This window comes from Aulonocara stuartgranti (assembly GCF_965226115.1).
Source record: "Aulonocara stuartgranti genome assembly, chromosome: 18".
NCBI lineage: Eukaryota > Metazoa > Chordata > Actinopteri > Cichliformes > Cichlidae > Aulonocara > Aulonocara stuartgranti.
In genome coordinates this window covers 28,510,393-28,521,395 of record NC_138954.1, presented here as the reverse complement: position 1 = coordinate 28,521,395, position 11,003 = coordinate 28,510,393, and the positions used below count along the sequence as shown (strand labels likewise).

Sequence of the window (11,003 nt, the reverse complement as noted above, 5' to 3'; positions counted from 1 at the left end):
ATATTACTTACATCATCAGCTTCAACAACACCAATCTGTGGGTGCGACAGGTCAATTCCAAAAGTCTTTTCCCAGTGTGGCAGGAGCTGCAGGGGAAAGTAAGCAAAAGATTAGTTGCTGTTATCAACCCAACTGCTATCAGTAAAACTGTGCAGAGTGCCTCACAGCCTCTTGTTTCTAAAGAGCATATTACACTGCTTCATATTGTTACCAGAGGGAAGTCATCAGGGTCGATCCAGACAATGCTGAGGTCGGGGTTGTCAGTGTTATCCTCGGCAACTTGCTTTAGAATCTCCAGGAACTCGAAACCATCTGAGTAGTGGAAAAGTACATCGCAGTCTAAGCTAAACAGCTATCTAAATAACAAAAACTAAACAGCATTACAGGATGATCAGAAACAACTGTCATTACAGATGCTCATAGATATGTTTTTATACTTCATTTAAGATTCCTTTACCTGGGTCAGACTCCTCTGCAAAGGCAATAATATGTTCACCATCAACATCATCTTCCTGTGGGAAAAAAGGCCGGAATTTCAGGGAAACTGTAAAACATTAGGTTACAATCTTATTAAAGTTATGTCTAGGAAATATAATTCAAGTTTATAATTTCTCACCCAGATCTCGTACATGTTGTGGGGCTGCAGCTTCCTCAGGGTTGGTCTAACAAGCAAAGATTACTCAAATCTTAATGCCCTTTACTTGGAACTCAGATCATGAAGCTTGTACCTCTCGAGATCCTTCTAATGTGGCAAAAATAGGACTTACCTGTCGTGATCTTCAATGAATTTCACCAGTTCCTTCTCAGAGTAAGGTTTTCCTGGGACAACAACTGGTTCATCCATAAATGGTTCATAGAAGTCCACCTCATTGAGCTTCAGGTCCAGAGCCTTGGCGACCTGTAAGACAGGGCCAAAGAACTCAAACCCTCATCTGACCATAAAGGATATATTAATGGTGTATTATTTATTATTTGTTTTTGCTTAAGAAAAATGAAAGTGTTATTAATATATATTTGTGTTTAGTAAGTTAGCCAAGGTTTGTGACTAATTGCAGGGTTGATGTTTCAATCCATATGTTAAAATGTACTTGAGCAAAACACTGCAAGCCTAAGTCACTCCATTTAGCAGTTCAGCTAGTACCTTACTCTGCACTTTTCACCACCACTGATCTGTGAGTGTACAATGGGTGGAAGAGAAACAACAGTGTAAAATGCTTTACTTAACATATACTTAACATCTTAGTGGAAGATCTGTCTGATATTTAGATATAAGAAAGATCACTTAGGCCTCACTAACTTGAATGAATTGATTAAGGATACCTTGGAAAGGCTCGCCCCCTGATCCAATGGCTTCACAAATACTGGTAATCACACAGTGTTTTTATTTCTTGCGTGATGATCACATGATGGACAAATAATAATGTAACCATAACTTTAATCTTCAAAACGATGCAATGTAAGATGCATCTAAAATTCTTCCATCCATCCATCTTCATCTGCTTTATCCGGGGCTGGGTCGCGGGGGCAGCAGCTTAAGCAGAGAGGCCCAGACCTCCCTGGGGAGGACGCTGGACAGACCTGGTGCACCTAAACGTGTAGTGAGGGTGTGCTGGGAACGTCTAGCAGAGGCCCCAGTCCGCGAGATCTTCAACGCACACCTCCGGCAGAGCTTCAACAGCATTCCGAGGGAGACTGGGGACATTGAGTCCGAATGGACCATGTTCAGCATCTCCATTGCTGAAGCTGCTGCATTGAGCTGCAGCCGCAAGGTGGTTGGTGCCTGCCGTGGTGTTAATCCCCGAACCAAATGGTGGACACCAGAGGTGAAGGGAGCCACCAGGCTGAAGAAGGAGTCCTATCGGGCTTGGTCAGCCTGTGTGACTCCGGAGGCAGCTGACAGGTATCGAAAGGCCAAGCGGAATGCGGCTCGGGCAGTGGCTGAAGCAAAAACTCGGGTGTGGGAGGAGTTCGGAGAGGCCATGGAAAAAGACTTTCGGACTACCTTGAAGAGATTCTGGCAAACCGTCAGGCGTCTCAGGAGGGGAAAGCGGTGCTCTACCTGCACTGTGTATAGTGCTGGCGGAGCGCTGCTGACTTTGACTGAGAAAATTGTCAGGCGGTGGAAGGAATACTTCGAGGACCTCCTTAATCCCACTGACACGTCTTCCGAGGAAGAGGCGGAGTCTGGGGATGAGGGGGATGATCCGCCAATTTCCGGAGGCGAGGTCACTGAGGCAGTTAAACAACTCCTTGGTGGCAGAGCCCCTGGTGTTGATGAGGTCCGCCCGAGTTCCTGAAGGCTCTGGACGTTGTAGGGCTGTCCTGGTTGACACACCTCTACAATGTTGCGTGGAGATCAGGGGCAGTATCCCTGGACTGGCAGACCGGGGTGGTGGTCCCCATCTTTAAGAAGGGGGACTGGAGGGTGTGTTCCAACTACAGGGGGATCACACTCCTCAGCCTCCCTGGGAAAGTCTCAGTCAGGGTGCTGGAGAGGAGAGTTCGTCCGTTAGTCGAACCTCGGATACAGGAGGAACAATGCGGTTTTACGTCCTGGTTGAGGAACACTGGACCAGCTCTTTATCCTCTGAAGGATACTTGAGGGCGCATGGGAGTTTGCCCAACCAGTGTACATGTGTTTTGTGGACTTGGAGAAGGCATTCGACCGTGTCCCTCGGGGTGTCCTGTGGGAGGTGTTGCGGGAGTATGGGGTGTCTGGCGCATTGCTACAGGCCATTCGATCCCTATACGACCGTCGCAAGAGCTTGGTTCGCATTGCCAGCAATAAGTCGGACTCGTTCCCGGTGGGTGATGGGCTCCGCTAGGGCTGCCCTTTGCCATCTAAAATTTTTTATTTTTTTTTTTTTTTTGCCTGTCCCATTTGGTTCTTTAGCCGTCAGAATTGTTGTCTGAAGACCAACAAGGATACCCAATGGATTTACTTTGCCAAATGGATCATCACGGCCTTGCCATATTGGTCCATTTGATCAATCTTTGTTGTTATTATTTATTTTATTTTATTTTCAGTTGTTACAGACGGGACAGACATGACTGTATTCAAAAGGTTTCCCCATGTAATGGTCTGCTAGAGCAGCGGTCCCCAACCCCCGGGCCTTGGACCGGTACCGGTCCGTGAGTCGTTTGGTACCGGGCCGCGAGAGTTGAGGCTCAGGTGTTAAATGTATGGTTTTCAGGGTTTTTATCGGTTTTCAGCGTTATTTTGTTATCGTTTTTATCGTTAACTCGGTTTTCCTGGGTCTTTTCACGTGTGTTATGAATAAATCTTCTTTTTTACCGGTACTAGTTTTATTTAGTTGTATTTATCCACGACACCCTAAAGGCCGGTCCGTGAAAATATTGTCGGGCATAAACCGATCCGTGGCGCAAAAAAGGTTGGGGAACGCTGTGCTAGAGGATGTAGAGATCTATAGCCCTGTCCCCCAGGGCATGAAGCAGGCATGGAGGAGATCCAGGCCCCAGACATCCAGAGGCCCCAGAGTGCGAGAGCCCAAGGAGGACCACCGGAGGGGCATCCGTGCCACCCTCCTGGGGAGAGCTGAGGAGAGCCCCAGATGAGGGGTCACCCAGTAGCCACGGAGCAGAAGCCAGAGGAGGCTGCAGTGGCGTGCCCGCCGGCTCTGAGGCACAGGTGGCCAGAAGGGGACGGGGAGGGGACGGGGGGGGGAATGCCTCCCCTGCACCCTGGTGACACGCCCGCACCCCAATGCCCTACTTGTGTGGGTGGGTGTGTTGGAGCGGGAAGAGGGAGGCAGCTGGGGATGGGGAGGAAAAAAAGGGGAGGAGCAATCTAAAATTCTTGTTTAAAATATTTTTCAGATTTTTTTTTTAGAAAGCTTTTGTATTTATAGTTGCACATAAAAACTGGATACATAAAATATGGAGTGCCTCAGAGTTCAATCTTGGGCCCTCTGCCACTTTTTAAAATAAAATGTTTTCAGATAATTAAAACATGCAAGCAAATATACAGTTTCCAAGAAATTCATTTTAATGTTTCTATGTTTGAGTTAAATTTTTGAGTCTGATCATCCTTACAAAAACAATCCCCATATCCGTAGTGCTCAAAAGACTTTAGCTTTACCAGTTGTGCTGAAAGCTGAAACTAGACTAATCACATAGTAGCCTCAAGTAACTTACTTTGATTACTCACCTTGGGACTGAATGTGGCAAAGAACAGGATGTGTGGATGGAACTCTTCAGCAGCATCAGCATAAGCCTCAAAATCTGAAATTTAAAGGCATCCATCAAGTTGTTTCAGTAGATTGCTATATGTATGAAATATCTAAGAATGTAGACTTCTTGTTCTCATCATTACTGGTGTTTTTGTGTGCTCACTTAAATCAAATAGTAGCAACTGCAATGAAAACATTCTGATAATTATCCTAGAGTTAGGATGCTGTTTAATTTGCTTGATGTGGAATTATCTAAAAACAATACAGGCTATCATGACATTACAGTATCACAGGATTCTTACGTTCTGACTTGTGACTCTTAAAGTAGCCCACCAATTTGATGTCCTCTTCGATGTTTTTAAAGCCTTTTAGTTCCTTACTATTGTCAATTATTTCCACAGGGTCCTCGAGAACCTGTGGAAAAGGAGAAAAGGGAGAGACAACAGAGATGACAGAGAGGAGAATAAACTGGAATAAAGGTCTGTGGGTCATCTTCAAAGGAAGAAAAATCAGTATTTAGAGATTTTATTGCTAAAATAAGGCAGGCTATTAACTGGGAGATTATATCCTCACGAACATCATAGATGAACTCCACAAGAGTGTCAGCTGCAAGCTCGCCATCATATTCTATGACTTCATCGTCTGTGAAGACGAAGATGCTGTCAGACTCGTCAAGGCCTAAGGGGAAAGAACATTTTGTGTTTAATCATGCGGCTTTTGAACAGGTTAGCTCAGATTATATTTTAGCTAACTTCTGTTACAGTAACTTAACTGTGATTGTTTGGCTAGTCTGACTTTTGCACAATAAGCCATGTACCAACTGCCTGCAGCTGTATTTACCTAATTTCTTTGCAACAGCCTTGTCGTGCTTTGCATCAATGAGACCAACTCCAATATCTTCATCTTCAAACTCATCCAGGACCTGGGCTGCAAGCTGTAAAACATTGCACATAAATAATTAAACAATTTATTAGTTCAACACAAAAAAGGGTGGGGTGGTGGGATAGTGTGTTTTACTCATTTGGAAGGCTACACCATTACACCCCTACACTATTATTTACACCTTTTGACAAAGTTGTCTCACTCAGTAGTTTCATTACCATAAAAGCCTGCTTTTCAGAGCGCCGCTTATGCACTTTCTAAATCTGTATGAAACTTGAACCTTGTGACTGACAGTTGGGTCCACCAATGACAGCATCACACTTGCAGCTCAGCTGCATTGAGGAAGTTGTTTGAGAGCTGTCTCAGTGCATTTGAAGGGTAAACAGTGCACACAAACTCTTGCAGACACACACACACACACACACACACACACACACACACACACACACACACACACACACATACATGTACACTGGTGTCAGAAATCTTGAGCAGCTGCTTTACTGGCATAAATAGTTAGCCCAACCAGGCTGTCCTGCAGTTTGTTGTGCAGATAATTCTCTGAATTTCTTTTAACCTGACTGGAGTTTTGGATGAGTGGGGCACAGTGAAATAGTTTAAAATTTGCAGCTTAGTTTTAAGTTACACATCATACAGACTTATTCCCTTCATTGCACTATACCTTTTTTGCAGACTGTGCCCTTTTGGCATTTACACAGACTAAAATAAAACTTCTTACAGGAAAATGGATTAATGCTTCATGGTTGTATATATCACATTTACTTTGTGGCATATATTTACAGGCTATATTTAGTCTATAAACATATTTAGCCTCCCCAAAAAATATATGTGTATACATTTTTTTGGTAGTACCTAGTAGTGAATTTCACCAAATGTCCATTTGAATAAAGCACATTATTTTTACCCAGATAAATTGTTTTTGCAAATGTCTTTCAGTTAAAGTATGTAAAGCAAAAGCAAACTATGTCTGCCTGCTCCTCCTAGTCTGAAATCTGCAAAGTTGTTTTTGGAACTTGGGTGTTCTGAATGTGTATTTGATGTGACATGGATGAGATCATTTGCTCAGAGTAATTGAACCTCCCCAACTACATGTAAAGTTAAACCAGCAGGCTCAGTATCTGGGGTGGGATTTCATAGCTTCATGTCTGCGTGCACTGCAGCTGTACATTTCTTTCAGTTTTTGTTCTTGGCTGAGATGTTACGAACTGTAGTGATATTCAGCTGGTGCAGCACCTGACTGTATCTGCTCATTTTGATGAGCAGAGTAACAAAGAAAGACATGTACACCTTCATGTGTGCCATTCAGTGTTGAAGTGTAAAAGCACCTGCAATCTGTCTGGAGAATGCAGGTGCTTTTCCTTACATTGGTCTACAGCGCTTCCCTTGACAAAGCATTCGTAACAGACCTGAGAGGTCACTTTAATAACAAAATCAACCAAGTTCAAATGGCATGGACGAAAGCACTTAATTATCACCATCACAATGTCATGTTTCATTTGACTTTCACTAACCCCCACAGGGCTCCTTGACCTCTGAAATGTTTGCACCTTTTGCAGTTGCCTCTTACTATAAATAAAGCTTCATTAAATGTAAATCAAAATACATTCAGAAGGAGAAACACAAGCCATCGGAGCTCAACCCACCACAAAAGCAGCTCAGGATAAATATAGCACCAGAAGCCACACCAGCCCCAGGGACTATTTTGGTGAGATGGCAGTGATGCTCAGTACTGCATGTGTCAATCACAGCGCAGAGCTGAGCTGGCACTACTGGAGCCAGTATCTCAAGCGCTGGCCTGGAGCCCCAAGGCTGAGCAACAGTGCCCTATACGCAGACACCAGAGGGTCTTGATGTGATTCGCCAAGGAGAGCAGCTTCTCTCGTATCTCTCACTCTCCTGCTCTCTCTGTCTGATTTGTTATTAATATTTTCCTCATTACTGCTATTTATTACTAGTTTTTTTTTAGCCCTTCATCCTTTTTCCTTTGTCTTGTTCACATGAGATTTGGTTACTGATGAGATCCGTTGCACACAATTTCTGCTATATTTGTTTAGGCAAAGTCAGAATATTTGTCACAATTTTTATTTTTAGGGGCTGTTGAGAGTTCCTTATATGATCCTTTTTGGCCTAGAGTTGTCATAAAAATAAAAAAAAATTTAAACAGGAGTCAACAAACCAGGCTTGCAAATTACAATAATGCAACAAGCATATGGGGTAGCAGCCTTGACATTACACTGTACATTAGCCATGCCAAATGCCATAAAATACTGTTGCTACGTGATCTAGTGCAGGCCATAAATCAGAAATCAACCTGGTTTCTCAGAACTGCAATGTTCAGTGCAGTTCTCAAATAACTGCTTCTTTAGACAATATCAAGTCATGGAGAAACTGATCAGGAGGGCTGGCTCTGTGGTCGGCATGAAGCTGGACACTCTGGTGACAGTGGCAGAGAAAAGGACATTAAAGAAACTGATGGACATTATGAACAATGCTGGGCATCCTCTGCACACGGCCATAAACAATCAGAAGAGTCTGTTCAGTGACAGGTTGCTTCTCCCCAAGACAAGAACTAACAGACTTAAAAACTCCTTTGTCCCACACGCCATCAGACTGTTTAACTCCTCCCTGGAGGGGAGAGGGAGGGGAAACAGGAGGACAAAGGAGGGGGGAACAACTAAGCTGTAGTGCCTCTTCACCTCACTGTGCAATACTTTTGTAAATAGTCAACGGTGCAATAGACTCAATACTTGAAATGTGCAATTCACTTGTATTTTTATTTTTATTCCTATTTATTCTATTTATCCCCTTCGTATATTTTATTTATATTGTCTCTGTATTTATATATATGTGTGTGTGTGTGTGTGTATATATATATATATATGTGTGTGTGTATAACTCTGTAACTTCTGTCGGTGCTGTGCTTTTTTGGAAATCGAATTTCCCAGAGGAACCCACCCGAGGGATTAATAAAGTTCTATCTTATCTTATCTTATCTTAAGTGTGTCTTCAAATGCTCTCTGGGCACCTCTTACTTCTGCATTGTGTCTGTGATCGTTATAGTGTAAAAATGAATTTTGCTCTCTGTATAAATAATCAGCATGTCTGCAAACATGGAGTCAGCTGCTTGAAGTGATAAATTGAACTTTTCTTGGAAAATGGAATGTGGTTTCCACTTGTTTACTTACAGTTGTTTACTTACAGTAAACAAGTGGAAAGGTTTGTGTGGAAAGGGATGTAGTGTGTTTTTATGGGAATGTGAACCAGGCTGGCGTGAGGCCTGATGAGCAATCAGATGAGGGAGTGTTAAGTGCATCAACTGCTCGCCTCACACACAGTATCACACAAAGACGCACACAAACAGACACACATCCTCTACACAGGCTCAGCCTTTGCCAAAATAAATGATACCTTGGGTCCTCACAGCTCAGCTCTTTGCCTCGGGGTGGTCGACATGACGACACACCGTAGGCTTGTGACACATTTTTGGGACTTCACTTCTCAGCATTTCTCAATCCAGCAAAGCTATTTTCTACCGCCTTATCTCCTGTTCTCCATAATAACTTCCTCTTTGCAAGTCACTGACAGGAGATGAGTTTATTCAGTCCATTTTTTTAAAACCGCAGTTAAATATGCTGAAAGCATCTATGTGCTCATGAATAAAATACCAATATTACAGCTTCCTCATCACCATCTATCCACAGTTCTTATCTTAACCCACCTCAAGGGCCAACTCCTCGATATCGAACTGTCTCTGGGCGGCGCGGCTGGATCCGGGATGGTCATGGTAGTACACCACCATAATGTCATACTTCTTCATCACGGACTTATAGTTCTTGGCGTTGAGGTCGTGAACGCGGTCCTTGCCATCGTACTCAGGGAAGTCCAAGCTCTCCTTGCCCAGTGAAATGCTCCCAAAGGACAGCAAGACTACTACAAGCACCCAGGTCCACTTCATGGCTCCTCTCTAATGTGGATGTATTTACAGTTTCAGAAAGTAAATGAAAGGGGCGAAAAATATTGAAAAAAAAAGTTTGGTGAAAGTATGGAGAACCCCTTCCAATCCGCGTCACCCAGAAGAGAGCAAGACAGCCTCCTGCATCCACCTTATTAAAAACCCCACATGGGCAACTGGCAGTGGGCTCAGGGTGCAAGAGGGGTTGGGCTTAGTCTGACATAGGTGTGACCGTGGTCCTATGTGGCACGTAATTAAGCATGGAGAAGATGAGGCAGGGCTGGGGTGACAGCTTTCTGTGTGTGTGTGCGTGCTTGAGTGTATGTTAGGAACCAGTGAAAGAGGGTGGAGTGAGGGGGAGATGACCAACCTGCTCTCTGCATGCAACACAGAACATACACAGACAGCTGTGGAGATGGAAGGAGGTGTGTGAGCAAAGAGAGAAGGCATCATATAGAATAGGACATAGGTGTGTGAGTGTGTCCGTTTTGTGATGAAGAACTTTGATATGATGGATTTAGGGGTGGGTACAAATATGAGGGATTCTTTTCCCTTATTAAGTGAAGATGAAGGCTTGGATCCCAGCTAAAAATAATGGATGTAGGACAGAGAAGTACATATCAGGAGGGGGTGCTGGTGTCTAATTTGCTTCTGCTGGCACCCGTGCAGTGCTAGAATGTGAAGCTGGGTCACTCGGGGACATGAAGCTGGAGTGAGAGAGAGGAGAGGAGATGAGGAAAGGAGAGGGCGGTGCACTTGCTGAGGAGCACAGGGGTCACTTAGCCCTGACTCAAGAAGAAAGTGAAACATAATGTTTTACAGGGGCTGGGCATGCATGTGGAAGCTTTATTGGAATCCTTGTGAATCTGACCCTGATACACACTGAACACAAGTGTCCTGTGCAGCGTTTGCATGTATGCTTGAGATGGTTGCCTGTCATATTACTTTACGAATTGAAAGGGAAGAGGTAAGCTATAAATAAATACAGGCTATCGTAATACTTCATCCAGCTCTCAACACACCCCTTCTTTTCTGTAACAAGACATGCAAGCTTACAGCATTAACGCAGACATTTTTTTTTGTCTAAGCAAACGGCTTAAAAGGTGCACCATGCGCGTCTGCGTGTGGCTTAACTGTAGAACATGGAGCTGAACTGTGGTCAGCTGTGTTACTGTAAACACCTAATAAAAGGATATGCGAGGGTTGGTTTCAAGTGTGCTTCCTTTGCAAACCATGCAGCGACAGCTTGCATAACAGTTTGAAGTCCTGATTACATTAATAGCCTTAAACGTGAAAAAGTGACAGTCAGCTCGAGCATGCGTGGCTTGATTGAATGAGAAGCGCAATGTCTAATGTTTGAGCACATTAAGTTGAGATCTAAGCAGGTGCCCTCAACTAATTTTGTGGGCCCTACTCCACATCCACACCTGTGAACAGAGGCATAAAATGTGCTGTATGCCTATGGTTACTAGTGTCAACTCAGCCTACAAACTACTTTGCTTCACAGCACATAACTGTCATTAAGTTCTTCATCCACAAACTCTGCACCTCTGCTTTCAGCATCTCACTCCTCTGGCCATAATTCAGTCAGTGATATCACATTCAGTCTTTTATTGACAATGGTGATAAGAGCATGCACTGTGCCAGCACTGATTAAGGCAGGGTTGGAACATTAATTTTCCCAGGAGGCCACATGAGAAACTGGAACTGTGGTGCTGTGCCTGTGTGTTCCAGTTTCTCATGTAGCCCCTTGGGAAAATGAATTGCCCAATCCTGGATTAAGGTATGCTCGAAAAAGCAAAACCAATTTGCTATCATTTAGTCCTCTATTTTATAGATCATTTATCCTTTGATGGACAGGACACATGCAAGACTGTTAAATTCATACGACTATTCATTTTATGACACACATATGCAATCAAAAGCTTATAACTTGTAAGTTTTGAAACTTCTAGTTT

At 43.7% G+C, this 11,003-nt stretch overlaps 1 protein-coding gene across 1 annotated transcript in view; it reads right to left on the bottom strand.

The window, feature by feature from the left end:
* The window catches only part of casq1a (calsequestrin 1a), a 12,194-nt gene extending 2,921 nt beyond the window's left edge, over positions 1 to 9,273 (bottom strand). The window contains exons 1-10 of the mRNA XM_082514551.1: positions 8,812 to 9,273; positions 5,031 to 5,124; positions 4,768 to 4,868; positions 4,493 to 4,604; positions 4,169 to 4,242; positions 768 to 898; positions 617 to 662; positions 458 to 512; positions 212 to 312; positions 12 to 86 (exon numbers count right to left, since the gene is read on the bottom strand). Coding sequence (XP_082370677.1) covers positions 12 to 86; positions 212 to 312; positions 458 to 512; positions 617 to 662; positions 768 to 898; positions 4,169 to 4,242; positions 4,493 to 4,604; positions 4,768 to 4,868; positions 5,031 to 5,124; positions 8,812 to 9,048 — 1,026 coding nt within the window. The 5' untranslated portion in view covers positions 9,049 to 9,273. The remainder of the gene's footprint in view (positions 1 to 11; positions 87 to 211; positions 313 to 457; positions 513 to 616; positions 663 to 767; positions 899 to 4,168; positions 4,243 to 4,492; positions 4,605 to 4,767; positions 4,869 to 5,030; positions 5,125 to 8,811) is intronic.
* Positions 9,274 to 11,003: the final 1,730 nt, after the last annotated feature.